Source organism: Carassius carassius, chromosome 7, assembly GCF_963082965.1.
Source record: "Carassius carassius chromosome 7, fCarCar2.1, whole genome shotgun sequence".
Lineage (NCBI taxonomy): Eukaryota > Metazoa > Chordata > Actinopteri > Cypriniformes > Cyprinidae > Carassius > Carassius carassius.
Window position 1 is genome coordinate 6762464 of NC_081761.1, and position 17897 is coordinate 6780360.

At 34.2% G+C, this 17897-nt stretch overlaps 1 protein-coding gene across 1 annotated transcript in view; it reads right to left on the reverse strand.

The window, feature by feature from the left end:
- LOC132143439 (mitotic spindle assembly checkpoint protein MAD1-like) overlaps positions 1-17897 on the reverse strand; it is a 71249-nt gene that overhangs the window by 18927 nt on the left and 34425 nt on the right. The window contains exons 12-16 of the mRNA XM_059553643.1: positions 17518-17574; positions 17171-17262; positions 15019-15109; positions 5920-6124; positions 2231-2421 (exon numbers count right to left, since the gene is read on the reverse strand). Of these exons, the coding sequence (XP_059409626.1) occupies positions 2231-2421; positions 5920-6124; positions 15019-15109; positions 17171-17262; positions 17518-17574 (636 nt within the window). The remainder of the gene's footprint in view (positions 1-2230; positions 2422-5919; positions 6125-15018; positions 15110-17170; positions 17263-17517; positions 17575-17897) is intronic.

Sequence of the window (17897 nt, forward strand, 5' to 3'; positions counted from 1 at the left end):
GAAAAGGGCTAAATGATTAAATTATTTCCTTAGCACATAAATAATGTGTATTAAATGACCCCAACACACCCAGACGCACACACAAACGTGAGTAAATGCTTGCACTCACACAGCAGAATGCAGACGCACTGAAGCTTTACTGCAGCTCTAATTAAACAGCCTGAGGAAAGTACCGATCAAATAACAAAAACTTAAATCCAATTACTGCAGTCTGTGTGCATGTGTGTCTATAAGGGATTACTGAACATTTCTCCAACCCACAAAGGAAGGGCATTAATTTAGAAAGATAAATTACATTTGCAGGTACACCATTGTAAGCGCATTCGATTTACACTAAATATGTATCTTTCGTCCAACATATTGCATTAATAACACTTGGTTTACCATATACAGGCCTGTCCAAAATAAGAATAAAGGTCTTCTCATTTGCATTAAAAGAATAATGATTATCATCTTAAATCAAGTGAATGCACATTAATGTTCAAATTGTGGCGAAAAACAAAACTATTGTGCAATGAACATTAAAAAAAAAAAACTAATAAACACGAAATAGTAACTTTTTCAAGTGAAATTTGAAGATTCCCTATACAGATTTGATACCGCAGTAATATTTATATATAAGTAATATACTACACACGCTTAATTAATTAACAATACTTTATATTTATATAAAGATTGCCATGTGGATTTTCAAGAAGTCAGAGAGCGTAAGATTATTTCTTATTATTTATTTAAGAGGCTGTTTGATTTAGTTTACCCATAAATGTTAATGAATGCATTAACTATCAAACATGTACTAACATGTAGTTAAAGCTGCGGTTATTTATGTGTGTAACCATACGACTCCAGTTGTAGTTAAGGATAGCTCTTCATTAATTCATGATTTAATAATCATTATTATTTGGTGAATAAAGTATTCATTTAATGTTCCTGTGGCTCAGTGGTAGAGCATTGTGTTAGCAGAGCGAAAAATAGCCTGAATACACTTAGTTGCTTTAGATAAAAGTGTCTGCTAAATGCATAAATGTAAAATGTATTTAGGCATTAGTAAATGATTATTCATGTACCATTATTGTAAAGCATTACCATTATTCCTTTAAGTAAGTTAAAAAATGGAATGTTGCCTAGAATTTAAGCAAACATTGCCTCAAGGTTTAAGAAATCACTGAAGCAAACAGTCAGTAATATATATAAAAAAAAAAGCCATTTAGACATGCGACAATAAACAAAAGTGCACTATAGAGAAAAAAACAAAACTCACAAGGGTGTATTTCAAAGCATTATGAAAACATTATTTGATTTACACTCGTATACTGTGCAAGTTCAAGTGTTACCTGAACTGGGCTCATCATCAATAAAAATTCAAAACACTCCAATCTTATGTAATCAACTGAAAGTATTCAGTGAAGTCACATCTCAGAGGCTGACACGCAACATACTAGTGTACGTGTTACCAGAAGAAGAGTACTCACAGCAATTTCCTTGATTAAGAGTTATTCTAGGTCACTGTTGTTCTCTACGTCCTGCTGCTAAAGTAAAAACACCAATTTCCTATATTGTTGGTATGCCTTCATCTGCACCCACCTCAGTGAATGCAGTCACTGACTGAAGAGGATATGACCTCCTGTGGAGACTCAGATGCACCTGAGGCTGGAGGAGCTGCTGAGCTGGTTCAGATGAGGTTAAACACAACAGCAGTTCTTCAGATGCCTGACCTCGGTTTTGGGTTTTAAAGTCCTTCTTTCGATTTTCACGCTTTTAGATTTGTGAGTCGAAAAACAAATCACCAACTGTGGGTATGAAGCTTCAGGCTCTAATACGTCTTTCTTTTCTGAAAACCCTTATAGTTTTGCCAAGGCATCCCTTCAAAGTCATTCAAAAGCTCATTGATTTTAATGTTATTGTTTTATAATTGAACAAAAACTCAGCATAAAGCCTTTGATTGTTGGTATGTTTTATCTGTTATATCTGCTCAGCTTAGACAAAACCCCTAAAATAATCAAGTGACCATAAAATCAACATTCAAATAAACTGCAAAACTACAACAGAGATTCAATAGAATTTAAGTTTACTTTCCTAGTTTCCTTCAGTACTTTCTACTTTTCTTCCAGATTGTAAGTACATATACAATGCACCTCATGACAATGTGTCCAAATTTAAACACATTTATGTAATGAAATACGGACTGCATGGGTCATGCAGTCACAAATACGTTTGTATATGAATTTACCTTGAACAGTAATGAATCCTCCATATGCTCGGCGTACACAGAAGTGAGCCGGTACTGGTTCTCCACGGTGATGTCAATCTGGTACCCGGTGAGAACGTAACACGCAGTACGGAACTCTTGAATCTTCTTTTGGAACACTTCCTTCAAGCGCTGGTTCTTCAGTTCTGCACTTTCCATCTGCTTGCGCAAGTCTGAAGAACATGAAATTTTATTTAGTCAAAACCATAACGACATTCAAATAATACATAAATATATATACACACAATATGGTCTGAACAAGAGCAGAAATTTAACAAGTAATTGAAAACATGCAATTTCAAAAATAAATGGAAAATACTGACGTCAGACAATATGCACTAACGCCTGAGTTTAAGATTTTTTTAATTGAAAGAACAGCCCAACAGTCCAACTTCAACTAAAAAAGTTAATTCTATCATCATTTATTCTATGCCTTTTAATATCAACTTACAAACTGACCAAAATTTTAATCGCTATTAAATGATAATCTTTCTCTCCAGTGAGCTGAACTCAAAGTTGATTAGTTTCCTTCAGGAATAAATGATTGAGACTCTTTTTCCTTAAATGGGACAATTAAATCTTTGAAAAGATTGAGCTCAATAAGATTTGTCCATTAATTAGATATTGTTACTTTTCTCAACAACCAAAACTTTGTGACATGAAAATGAATAAACAGTGACCATTTTCAATTTTGAGTAGTTCAACCAGACAACAATGTTGGTTTAGAAAAAACATAAAATGGACCAAAAGCAAAAAAAAATAAAATAAAAATAAAAAATCTCTTAAATCTCTTAAAATCTCTCTAAAATTCACATATGAAAAGGTGAATCTCATTGAAAAGCTGTTGGAAAACTTTTAGGTTTAAGAACACTTTTTAGTTTCATACATCCAGAGATTTTTGCCATTTACTGCAATACTATATATACACTAATAATCAAAATTAATTTCCAATCTACCAGAATAATAACGGATTCTGACGAATTAAATTAGTCAAGTAAAAAAAAACAAAAAAAAAACAAAACAAAAAGGCACCAATCCCATCAAGGTCTTATCTCAGTATTCCTTTGAATATTTAATAGAGAAAAATGCAAAATCGACAATTTAAAATAGCCGAAATGCAAGCTGTGTCTTATAACCTCAATATAAGGCTTCTATATGTACAACAGAGGCCTCAACAGCAGTTTGAATTCTCTTATGGGGCTTCATGAAAAATTGATTACGAACAATAAAAGTTCTGCAGGAAAAGAGACAAGTGTTCTGCTACGGTCTACTGTAATTGCACACTAGAACAGTGTAGTTAAACCGCAAAAGTTTCAGTCATCACGTAACAGAATGCACTGATGTGCTGCGTACTAGAAGAGCCGGCCTTTTGTTCGGTTGTCCTTTTCCTTTAACCATTCATCAGGATCACTTTTAATTATATATCATGTTAATGTCTCTTTTTTGTCTCTGCTGGAAGCTTTCTGAAATCACTTTGTTCGTCTTCCGTACAGAGAGTAGGATAGAAATTACACACTGAACTCTCATCACAATCACCTTTAAAATGAGCTGCAATTAAAAAGTGCTGTATGTGGCCCTCATTTACATCAATACACTTACAATTACCATGTCATGAACTTTACTGAAGCTGCATGAAAGTTGCATGGACTCTGTTGAGATATGATGCCCTGTCAGGAGGTGAGGTTCATTTGTGCTTTCCAGACTTACTTTATGATTTTAATCTCTTCTGAACTGAATAGTGTTTTTTCTCGTATAACCTTGGTGAAAATGATGGATTTTTATTTATTTATTTTATCTTACCTAAGGGAATAATTAAGAAATCAACTTTCATATGGATTGGGATTTTTATAACCGGATGTTTGGCAAGCATACAAAGTTACCAAATAGTCTTTATTCTACACAAAATATTTATTATTCTATTGTCCTTTATTTCTTCAAAATAAATGCCACAGGTCAGATTCTTTTGTGTAATGTAAAGACACTCCTACATCTTTAAGTGTGGCTTAAGTGTACAAATTCTTTCTGGGGCCACTGTTTATTCTCCACTTGCAATATTAGAGATGGCATAACCAATCCTGTTACCTAAAGCTAGTACAAAAGAGGGAAATATGGATACACAATCTTCTTAGTGTTAGTAATGAGCACACATTTAAACACGCTTATGCCCTGAGCATGTATTAAAAACAGGCCCTAAGTTGAATTTCAGTAATGGTAAATATTACACACTTTGTAAGTAATTTATGAAATGTGAAATATGCCATGCGAAAAATTTAGTTTAGTTCATTTCCAGATTCCATTACTTGAACAGTTTTCTAATCTCTGTAAATAACTGATCAATAAATATAAATTAAAAGAAAATAAACTCTATAAAAGAGTTTGAGATTGTTAGCATACAAACCCAAAAGCTGTTTATGTACTAGAGAGAACTTGTTCTTATCATTTGTAAAGACAACAAAGCCACAAACATCACATTTATTCAACTGATTTTGAACTAGATTTGTGCAAACACATGAGCTTGTAATCAAACACTTAAGACGGGAGAAAAACTAGGTCATAAAATGAGGGATGAACAGTGAATAACAAAAAAGATAAAGAAAACAGAAGCAGCAGCCAATTTAAAAAGCAGACCTCGGGGTGTTTGTTTACTTATGGGTCTGAGTCCTAATTAGAGTCTTGCCTCCTTCAGAACTCATTTACGCTAAACTGATGGCCAAAGAAAAACATAATGAGAGAGTGAGAGAGACTGTGAGAGTGAGCGTGAGAGAGAGAGAGAGAGAGAGAGAGAGAGAGAGAGAGAGAGAGAGAGAGAGAGAGAGAGAGAGAGAGAGAGAGAATGAAGTAAATGAATAAATAGTACCAAAGAAATATGGATCGTCAGTGCACTCTAATTAAACATTTAGCCCTGGCTATATACTGTATATAAATGTCTAAATCTCCATGAGCACAGGATGTGGAATTAGGAAGAACCTTTTACCCACAATCCTTTTATTGTCATATCCAACTGCACAGGTGGAAATCCATTTGCTATCAATTTGGTCAAATGGTCAAGCTACATCAACTTCTTCAAAATACAAGTTTCAAATTTGTATTTAAAAGAATAGTACACCCAAAAATTTTGTCATCAATTACTCACCCTCATGTTTTTCCAAACCTGTATAAGTTTCTTTCTTATGTTGAACACAAAAAATGATATTTTGAGGCTGCTGATAATCAAACAGTTGTTGGTTCCCATTGACTTCCATAGTATTTCTTTCCCTACAATGGAAGTTAATGGGGAACAAAAACTGTTTGATTTTTCAAAATTCTTCAAAATATCTTCTTTTGGAACAACCTCAAGATGAGTAAAAAAAAATGTATTTGTGGATGAACTATCCCTAAGGTTCCCTAAGGAGTTTCCTTACTAAAATTAGCTTTTTGATCTGCTGCTTAAACATAATTGAGACAATAAAATGCTTGCTTTCATCCAACTGAAAATCATGAAAATTTTTCATTCTTTTGGTCATCCCTGAGAATTCACCGGAGACCTGATATAAAAAGTGAGGACTGTTTATAACTTCTGTTGATTAGCTGGACATTAAAAGTCAACAATGCCATTAAAACAGATAAAGGGACGGTTTCTCTACCCGACCATTAAAACATCTTCACAAAGACTTGTGTAAAAAGGTATTTACTCAGTATTTCCTGTGAAGGTGGGATGATGAGAGTAGTGTCGTCTGTTGTCATGCCACCACCCGCCTCAATTTTCCGGAGTCGGTCCCTCAAGCGTTGACACTCGACCCTCAGCTGTTCCACCTCTTCAGTGCGCTGCTGCTTTGCGATGCTAGTGGGGTTCATTTGCAGGTGGATCACCTTTGTCTTAACAGGATCATAGCCTCCCTAATAGATGGAAAAGTTAAGAGATTCCAAAAAAAAGTATACATTTCATTAAAATAAGGAACATGTTTGTGAGTATAAAAACATTTTTAAAGTCTGTAAAGATGTGATTCTTCAAAAGAAAAAATGAGTGCAGACAATATGCCTAAATGCAAACATATTACAATTTCTTTTAATTATTTTGGCATGTAAACCATTGTCATTGTTGACTGATGTAGACTTTGATCAATGAAATCAACACTGAAAAATAAATAAATAAAAAAGGAAAATGAAACTGAAAAGACAAAACAAAAGTCTTTCTGAAATCCGATAAAAAAAAATTAGTGCTTTTGAATTGTACTTTGCTTACACAAATTAAAATAAAAAAAAACACACTCTCAAAATTGTCAATGAAAATGTCAACTCCAAAAAGATGACAAAACACTCGTTAGAACTTAAGAATAAAAAGATGCTGAGAGAAAATTAAGTCCAACTTTTATTAAAACAAGGATGCATTAGTTAGGATTTTTGAAAATGCTTGTCATTTTTTTATTTAATTCTTCCAAAAGAATAAAAGAGCGCAGACAAAACACATCAGCATGAAACTAATTACCACTCCTTTCAATAATTTTGGCATGTTAAACTATTGTAGTCGTTGATGAATTACTTAAATCAACATTAAAAAGAAAGTAAATAAGACAAAATGAAAGAAGCCTGGAAGCATAGCTGTTTTCTACAATCCTTAAAACACATCCAATCTCAAAATTATGAAAACAAATCTGGAAATAAATAAGTTCAAGTGAGAGACATTAATAAGGTGGGTCCAATAGCTCATTTGTTAAAAATGAGCTTCATGTAAGCTAACCAGTTAACCTGAGAGGCGCCTGAAGGCACTTACACCGTAAAAATACATTTATCCGAATTACCCTCCAAACAAAAGGACCAAAGAAGTGATGGTTCATCCCTGTCTGAAACGAAAGGCTTTATCTTCTGGAACGATTCTTCATTTGGGTGTAAAACTTCAGGGGTTTAAAAGCCATTACTGAGCCTTCTGGTGAATTAAGGGCTCCATCAAAGAATAATGCCTCGATCTGAACATCTCATTACTGAGCAAATTACATCACCCTGAGCTGAAGACAGAAAGGCAGAGAAGAGGAATAGAGACTGAGGGGTAAGGAGCAGATGTCATAACTGCAGAACAGAAGGTGATGAAAGAACAGAAACAACTAGAATTACTAAAAATGAAAGATTAAGCTTTGGTTAAAGTGTTACACAATGGTTGGGGAAGAAGGATAACTCAGACATGCCACAATGATCTATACTCTTATACACTCCTAGTTAAATATTGTTTTGAAAGCATTTTAATGAAACCTAATAAAAACTAAACTCAGTAAAAATATATATTTTTATATTTATCTAATACATTTTAAAATTGCTCTTGCAATCAAGGACTTCAAAATGTCATTACTACTGGTATTGACAACTGAAATGCTGGTATGTTGACAACACCAATAGTACAGCTATGAAGTCCACACGTACATCTCTGTAACCTTCAAGATGAATGTAATACACCTTGAATCATAAATGAATCATCTTCAACAATAAGAAAGAGACACGAAAACCATTAAAGATTAGTCCTTGGGCCAAAAACAACCCTCTTCAAACTGAGAAGTGGCCATTATTAACTGTCTGAAGTCCCTTATTTTTACTGTGGCACTTGAAGCGTCATAGATAATGGATAGAAGAAGAGGGCTATAAATATTAGAGACAAAGTCTAAGCACATTAAGACGACTGAGTGATTGAGAGAGCAGGACGAAATGAGTGACACAGCTCTTGAATTCTAGACTTTTCAGTTTGTTTTGGGCTGGCACCAGTGTTGAGGTCTAATGGAGCATGTCTGACTGCATTTCAGCCCACTGATAGCATCATTGAGTCAGCAAGTGAAAACGAAGGATAAATGGATGGGAGGCCTCTGATAAATATAACAGCGCCACAAAAAAATGACATAAAAGTGACGTGGCCTTACATTTTCACATTACGTCACTGACTATAATGGTTAAATGTTGCCTATAACAGGCCAAACCAATACCTTTAAAGTGCGGCAGTAGGGGGGGCCGACAAGATGGCGGACTGAGTAGTCAAGCTGTTTCGTGCTCTCACAAAATTTCCCAAGTTAGTTTAGCTTGATAAGTTTTTTCCACCTCCACCTGCTAATACACATACCCAAAGTTGTGGTGCCGATATGGAAGATCATTGTTACGAAATGGAAATAGCTGTAGGTTCGAGCAAAAGGGAGAGAGGAGCTGATTCTGATCCACCCACACCGAGTAAACCCCAAAAAGGGAAAAAGTCTAAAAAACCAACAGAGAGTGAGGAAAACGAGGTGCCCAATTCGGCTATTCTGGATGCAATTAAAGCCCTTGGAACTAAGGTAGATTTACAGCACGAAGAATTAAGCACGCAAATGAAGCAGCACAGTGCGATGATTGCAAGCGTTGCTAAGTCCGTCCAAATAAATGCGCAGGAGTTACGAGAATGCAAAGACAAAATTAAAATGATGGAGAAACAAATTGAAAATCTATCCGAAGTCAATAATGATCTGAAAATTCGTGTGCTGGAAGAGGAAAGATATAAGAGAAGATGGTGTCTTCGCATAAAAGGTCTCAAGGAGAACTCAAACGAGCGCATAAGAGAGGATGTGATTCAACTTCTGGGCAAGATAACGCCTGAGTTTGCTTCTACTATGGAGGAGGCTGTGGATGTCGTGCATCGGGTGGGAAGAAAGGAGACCGGTCGTTCGAGAGAGGTGATCATTCTCTTTACCCGCAGATTGGTGCGGGACGAAGTATGGAAGAGAACCAAGTCGTCATCGGTGTGCAAAGAAGCTGGCATCCGTTTTGCCGAAGACCTGACGAAAGAAGATAGACTATTGAGACGTGAATTATGGCCAAGAATCGAACAAGCCAGGAAGGAAGGCAAGGCGGCTGGGTTTAGAGGTCCATTTGGATATATCGAGGGTAAACGTATCTCTTAAAAAGGGTATTGACTGCTTCTCTTTGATATGAGGTGAGGTGGGGTGATAAAGGAATGGGACTCTGTTTTTTCTATCCCACAAACTCTAAACGTAGTCTACATCTTTATTTGGATTTACATTTTTAGTGTTTGTATTCAATTTTAAGTTTTATCTGTTTAATTGTTCATGTTCGTGTTAAAATCTGATATCTCATTTTCTTCTTTAAATTGTAGGGGTTTAAAGGACTCAGTTAAGAGAAAGGCAATTTTCTTATTTTGCAAAAGTCAAAAATCACATTGTTGTTTTCTACAAGAAACACATTCAGAGTTGGCAGATGTTACCTTTTGGAAAAAGCAGTGGGGGGATGTTATGTTATTTAGTCATGGTTCAAATCGGTCTGCAGGGGTCGCTATATGCATGAATAAATGCCCAGGCAAGATTATTACACATAAGGCTGATGTTAATGGCCATTGGCTTGCAGTGGTCCTACACTTAGACGAAATATTTTTCATTTTAGTTAATGTGTATGGGTATAATGTTCAAACCCAGAATAAAGGTCTGTTGGAGACATTAACAAATGTCATAAGTGACCTAAAAACTAGTTACCCTACAGATTATATTTTAATCGGTGGCGATTTTAACATGACACCAGATGAATACATGGATAGACAACCGTCTAAATTTGATATTTCTCATGTTAACAGTATTATTCAAAATTTCTGCTTATCCAATGGATTAATTGATATTTGGAGAAACTTAAACCCCACTGCCAGACACTTTTCGTGGTTTAAACCGAATGCCACTTCAAAGTCGAGAATTGATTATTGGCTCGGATCTGATTCTCTTTCAAGTAATGCGACTAAGTGTAATATTTCAGGTGCCCCCTTAACAGATCATTGTGTGATCAACTTAATCTTAGAACAAAGAAATAAATCTTGTAATACTAGAGGCTATTGGAAATTTAATGCAGACTTATTGAATCATACTGAATTTTGTACATATATTAAAAAAATAATCGCTGAATTTAAAGTAAAAAAGATGCCAAGTGATATCAAATGGGAATATTTAAAACATAAATTAAGAGAATATTCAATGACCTTTAGCAAAAATCTGATGAAAAAGAAACGTAAAAAAGAATTCCAGTTAATACAAGATATTAATAAATGCTGTTGTCAACCTAACATGTCAGATGAAGATAAAGAAAAACTTATTAAGCTTCATTCCATTCTAGATGAATTCTATATTAAAAAGGCAAAAGGGGCATATGTGAGATCCAGAGCTAAGTGGCTGGAAGAGGGGGAAAAAAATAGCTCATACTTCATTAATTTGGAGAAAAGACGACAAGAGAAAAATTTGATCAGTAGTTTGATTGTGGACCAAGTAGAACAATTAAATCATAACTTAATAGTAAAAGAGGTGTTTAAATTTTACTCCAATTTGTATTCCTCCTCTTTTTCCTCTGTTAATTCTAATTCTTTTTTTCAGATGATAAAAGATAATATACCATCTATTGATAGTGTATTTAAAGAACTATGCGATTCAGACATAACCATACAAGAGCTTGATGCAGCGATTAAACAGAGTAAACCTGGTAAATCACCGGGTCCTGATGGGTTAACCACAGATTTTTATAATTTTTTTTGGGATGACCTAAAATATCTTTTATTTGAAGCCTTACAAGAGTGTATAAATAATATTGAATTATTGCCAACTATGAAACAAGGGCTTATAATTTTGATACCAAAGCCAGGAAAAGATAAACGGATATTAGATAATTTACGCCCCATAACACTACTTAATACTGATTACAAACTGTTAACTAAAGCACTGGCTTCCAGATTAAAAACAGGAATAGCACAAATTATTAGTGTGACCCAATCAGGATTCTTAAAGGATAGGTCAATTCATAATAATATCAGGTTAGTTTTTGATTTGATTGAATATGGTCATTTAATTGAAGAGGATGGATTAATTTTATTTCTGGATTTTTATAAGGCCTTTGACATGGTGGAGCATTCTTTTATTTTTCAAACTCTTAAACACTTTGGTTTTGGTCCTAAATTTATTAGTATTGTTGGAATGCTTTATAAAGACATAAACAGTTCTGTAGCTCTCACTCAAGGTACATGTCCAAGATTCAAGGTTAGAAGAGGCATCAGGCAAGGTTGTGGATGTTCTCCTTTATTATTTATTATGGTAGCAGAAATGTTGTCTATTTTGCTCAAAATGGGAACCATATCTGGCATTGATTTTGAAGGTAATAATTTTATTGTCAGTCAATTTGCTGATGACACTACTCTTTTTTTAAGAAATGAACAGCAAATACCCCTAGCACTTCAATTAATTAAGTTTTTTTCAGAAGCTTCAGGTTTAAAGCTAAATGTCAAAATGTGAGTTATTGGCCATTCACAATCATCCTAATGTAACATTATACAATATCCCAGTGAAAAATGAAGTCAAATATTTAGGTATCTGGTTATCTAAGAGGATGGATAATTTAGAACATTTAAATTTTGATAAAACCTTGGATAATTGTAAATTAATAATGAATACTTGGCTACAGAGAGACATAACAATTTTTGGAAGAATTTTATTGACAAAAGTAGAGAATCTTTCTAGATTCATCTATCCATGTTTCTCTTTATCAGTTTCTGCAAAAAGGATAAAGGCAGTTAACAAATTAAACTTTGATTTTATATGGAAAATGAAAAGTCATTATATACGTAAAAGTGATATGATTAAAGATTATGAAGAAGGAGGTCTTAAAACGATTGACTTTGATATTATGAATGGGGTCATTAAACTTAGATGGTTGCAGTCTTTCATTAATGATAAGTCCTCTTTCTGGTTTGAGATTCCTACTATCGTATTCAATAAATGTGGTGGTATAAGTTTTCTGCTGCAATGTGACTTTGAACTTTCCAAACTCCCTGTAAAACTTTCTGCTTTCCATCAACAAGTATTATTATACTGGAAATTGATTTTCAAGCATAACTTTAGCCCTCATAATATGTCAATCTGGAACAACAGATGTATAACTGTGAACAGAAAATCTTTGTTTATTGATGAGTGGTGGCAGAAGGGCATATGGTCACTAACACATGTAGTGGACAATGGGGGAAACATTCTGAGCCATGTTGCTTTTTGTGGTAAATACAATATAAGTTGCTCCTCTAAAATGTATGAAAAAATTATCAAAAATATTCCATTACAGATGCTTAAATTAGTAAGTGAACATCTGAAATATTCAAGGATAATACCTAAACTACAAGAACTTATTCTAGAAAATGTAAGCTTTGTTGACAGAAAATGTTCAAACAAATTCTTAAGAGACTGTTTAGTACATCAATGTTTTCACCAGTATTAAGGAATTATATTTTTCGTCATTATGAGAAGAAAGAAGTGTGTAAAATTAGGACCAATTTTCTTTCATTTCCTGTTAATCCTAAATGTAAAGAGGTACACTTTAAAATTCTGAATCATATATATCCAACAAAAGAATTTTTAAGAATGAGATTTAATGTTGGGGATTCAAATTTATGTCAAATATGTAAGGTAGAGATAGAAACGGTTGAACACTTGTTTTTTCAGTGCAGTTTGGTAAACAAATTTTGGAATGATGCATTGAGATGGATGCAACAAAGAATACCTGTAAGGTTGATACTGTCATGGGAATTTATTAAATTTGGCCTATTAATAAAGGATAAAAAGGTATCTTATGTAATTAATAATGTGTTGCTTTTGTTGAAATTTTATATACACAAATGTAAATTTTTCAAAATCCCTCCAAAATTAGTGGTTTTTAAGGAGGAATTTAAAGTATATTTGGAGACTGTGAGAAGGATGAAAAGTCCTAAAGCAGTGTATTTGTACTCCTTATTGGAAGACTTTGATTTTATTAATTGAATATTGTCCTACTCCCCTACTTTACATTTTTATTCTTTCTTTTTTTCTTTTTTTTGTATTATTATTATTTATTTATTTATTTTATTTTATTTTTTATTTGCACCTTGGCTTCAATTTTTACTTGCCTGCTGATGAGAATATGTATATTGTAATGTAATATCTGTATGTACGCTCAGGTTTGTTTGTAAATCTGAAACTACGAATGCCTTTTTTGTTAATGTTCTATAAATATGGCAATAAAAAAAAAAAAAAAAAAAAAAAAAAAGTGCGGCAGTAGTGCAGGAATTTGCCGACTATGTTGTATAGGACTATAATTTTAGATATTTTGTTCACATATTACATATATGAAGTCATTTTGGCACCGATTTCATGTTTATTCAGTTGTATGTATAACACAAATGCTAAATCTTGTCTTATGATAGGTTTTCATCAAGTTTCTAATAACAATTAAATCAGATGTGATGAATTTAAGTTACTGGATTATCCCAAAAAATGCATTCAATTTAAATTCAAAGAATAGTTAGTGTTTTATTGCAACACAGGACAGAAAGTTATTTTATATTGCAGATTTTTTACAGATTTTATCCCCACCCTAGAATATAAATATAGTATACCAATACACAACAACATACCTAAACAACATAAAAATTTTAACACTAGGACTTATAGTCTGAGTTTCCTCTAAGTGCCTCTACATTATTTATTGACTAACAGAAATAAATAAAAACACCACCGTGCTATTATTAAACTATTATCTTTAAAAGCATATTAAAAGCTGGCAATCCCCAGCATGCCCAGAGTAATTTTCTACAGTACATGTGCCACCACTGGCTAAACCCATATTATATGTAAACAGCCATTAAAGGAGCGGGATTTACTTAAAGTCTAAATTTAGCAGGACAATTATTTATTTTTTTCCTTCCACCTATAAGTGGAAACACCAAGTTGATGGATGGAAAGGGAATAACAAGACTGACTAAAGGAAAATTATAGAAAGTGATTTGAAGAGGACTTGTAGGTGTAGAGATTTGCAGGCAACACACAATATGGTCTCAATTGCCGATTAAGAAGAAACACATATTCCTGAGTTACTTTGGAAACCAGATGCAACACAAGTGTGGCTGCGCATTCATAAAAACAAACACACATCTCGTCTCAAATTGAGCCTATTGCACATTCATTATCAGTACTGCGTCCTAAATTGCCTTATACCATGGATAATTTGCCAATTAAAACAGCAATGAACCCATGTTGGTTTAAGGAACAGAGGGAGTTTGAAAAAAACAAAACATAGTTTTGAAGAATTACTAAAAGAATACCAAAATTACCTCACCTAACATGTAAAAATGGATCAGCTTTGATGATAATATAAACCCAAGTCATTTATTTATTACTCAAGTCCCTGGAATACTTGAATCTGATTGGTCAATCACTGCATTCAAATGTCAAATATTTGTGAATAATGACCACTAAGCTGGAGAAATTGATCTCATGCTGACGTTCAAGTCTTGTATAACTCCACATAGCAAACGTTAAAACAAAAAAGGTAAAAACTTACAACAGCTAACTTGCTAGCATGCACTTTTTGCTAGCTAAAGGCATGCCTAATTATGAAGTAAATCATAGCGTGTCTTTCAGTCTGTATCATGCAGGTCTGATTATTAACCATCAGGCTATCATCAACCACCACTGAGGCCATTAGCCAAGCTTAAAGCTGAAATGTGCAGATAAAAATGATAACTATAATGTATGGCGGAAGAGCACTTCGCAGCACTTTGACCTCGGTGCAGCAAAAACGGTGGTGCTTTCCTTTAACAGGCTCTCTGAACTTCCTATCATTAGAGATGGTCACAGAGCACTTATCCAGTTAATTCATAATATAGTTGGTTGTGGATTCTTTTTACTATTATTCTTCATTTTGTTTTAATTAATATTGTTGCACTCCTACTGTAAACATGTTTTAGTTCATAGAAATCTTGCACAAAATGAAAGTATCACCTGGAGGTTATTCCTCTCTAGTCTCATTTCCAGAATGTTGTTTTGCTCTTCCAGCTGCTGACGTTCTGCCTCCAATTCCTCAATCTTCTGCCTGAAAGAACAAACACATACACCTATACATATACAACGTCATTACTAGTCCAAGCATAATGAAAACCACTGTCAAAAATCTTAATCTCAAAAATACTCAACATGGCCATAACAACAATAATGTTCCACCATGAAGAAGTAAATAAAGGTAAACAACAGGTTTTGGAGTTTGATCGCAGAGTAAAACATTCTATAAATAATTGGGGTTCAAAATCAAATGACTTAATAGTACATTAATAGTAGGGGTGCACCGAAATTTCGGCCGCCGAAAATTTTCGGCCGAAATGGCATTATCGGTTTCGGGCCGAAATAAAAAAAAACAGCCGAAAACGTAAACCGAAAATGAATGTCACCCGCCCCTCCCATCCGTGCGCAAGCGCTTAGGTTTCACTCACGGTCGAGCTGTTATCACGCGTCTGCCTATCAAAAATTAAGCATGTCAAAGGGCTGTCACAATTAAAAAAAGCTCGTCACAAAAGCTGCACAATCGATCGGACCAACCAACACAAGTTTCGAAAACGAAAACAGGGAATCGATTTTAATGACCTTCTCTCGGAGCGCGTCCAGCTCGCCACTATACGCTCGCAGCGAACGCGCGTCACACAGCAACTGCAGGTTCTGACACACACACACACACACACACACACACACACACACACACACACAAAGAGCCTATTAGTGCATAATATCAATGTAGCCTTCAGTAATGTTTTTCATTGATGTTATGGCAGTCCACATTGCTGACTTGTGCGCGTCTCAAGCGCCCTCTTTACGTTCGCCCTAATGCCTGTTTAGTTGTCGGTGGATTTGCCTATATTTGGCATTGAAAAACAGATCAACGCCAAATATAGGCAATTTACTAACGATTCAATGAACACTTTGCCTATGTCTCAAAAATCGAACAGGATTTTTTTTTTCACAAAAGTGACAGCCCTATACGAGAGGACACCAAAGTTGCAATATGTAACATTTGTTCTGCAAAAATCTCCAAAATTGTTGATTTTTTTTGCACAATTTTTAAAAAACTATTTTATTTGATGGAACATAAAACTTGAAGAATAATTATTATTTATATTTATTGTAAAAAATATTTTATGTTTTGTTATGTAACTGTTATTAAAGTTTGATTATTATATTGTGATTTTTCAATTCAGATCCATTAAATCCAAGCAATATATATATATACGTTTTTAAAAGAAGCCATTTTCGGCCAAGTGCATCCTAAATTTTCGGTTTCGGTTTCGGCTCAGAATTTTCATTTCGGTGCATCACTATGAAATTCAGAAATTAAAGTTAATATTCCATATCAATTTTCACATTTTACCTCAAATTGATGTGCCTGTAAAATAACTTGAAATTTAAAAAAATAAAAAATAAAACATAGAAGGATTTTCACTAGTGGTCTGGATATTTAGTAAGACCTTTTTGTACTCTTACTCTTAAGTATTCTGTATAATTTCTCAGAAAGTAATGTGGTAAGCATTCAGGTTGGTTTAGTTTTGGTTTTGAAGATTACCATGTGGGGTCTTAGACTTGTATTCAGTACAACAAATATTCAATTAAGGTGTAAACAGCTTAGTGAAATGGTTCCAGGAGTGATTAAATTAAATTCTATAGAGAATAATTACAGGATCAAAAAGAAAGAGGAAAAAGGAGAAAGTAGGCACTGAATGAACCTCACTTTTCAAGCAAGGCCACAAAAGCTAATGTAGTATAATCACATTTCCATAGTAATTAGGCAATGCAACAGGCCATGAAAAAAACCACAGACTTTAGTTTCTCTCAGTCTAAATCCCCGTTCACAACACCAGCGACTTAAAGTGACAAAGTAGCGCAAACATATTCGATAAGAGCTGGCTATTTTCAGCGACTGTTGGTTGTATATTGGTCATCTATGGAAGCCTCAAGCACAAAAATCACACAATAAATAAATCACCAATGTGACTTCATTACTTTTATTTTATTTATTCATTTTACTCAGAAACAGGCTTCCATAATGATCAGATCAGACATGTATGACGCAGGAGAGAAGGACATTTCATTTCTCACATATCTCTGTTACCTGAGAGAGCTGACTTCATCTGCTGTTGCTAAGGTGTTTTTCTCTGCATTAGGCACCAGCTGCTCTTTAAGTGCCTCAAGTTCAGCAGCCACCTGAGCAAGTGATTAAAAAATTTAAAATAAAAGTCAAAATGATTGCCACTGTATGCCAAAAACAGTAAGCAAAGGAAACACATGCAGCATAGCGGCAATGTTATTTCTATATTTCTGTCTAATATCTTGACTTCTGCCTTATGTGGTTTACCATTTATTGCATGCATTATAGCACAAATTTCAATCAATTACTTATAGCGGACATAATCGTATAAATGCCAAAAGGAAGTTCCCATGGTGATGAATGTGACTTACCATCTGAGCCTGTAATTTGAAGGTGCCTGCCTCCTCTTGGGCTTTAGACAGTTGAGTCTATCAGAGTGAAACAGATTATTCCCATAAAAACAAGAGCCTAGATACTAAACCATAAAAGTCCTTGACTACAAAGTCATGAGTGCGATCAATGTCAAGGAAGTTATCTGGATGCCCCATCTGGATGATTATGCTATTCCAATATTGCCTTTCATGTAGTGTGTAATACAGCTGTATTGGAATGTAAATGATCTGCAAAGTTGTAAAGCTGAAAGTGCATGATAAATAAAGTTATTGTCTCACAAAATAAAGAATCAACACTGTACAGCTTAAGCGAGTCGTTAGTACTTCTGTGACGGCTACACATAATACATTTGCATAAT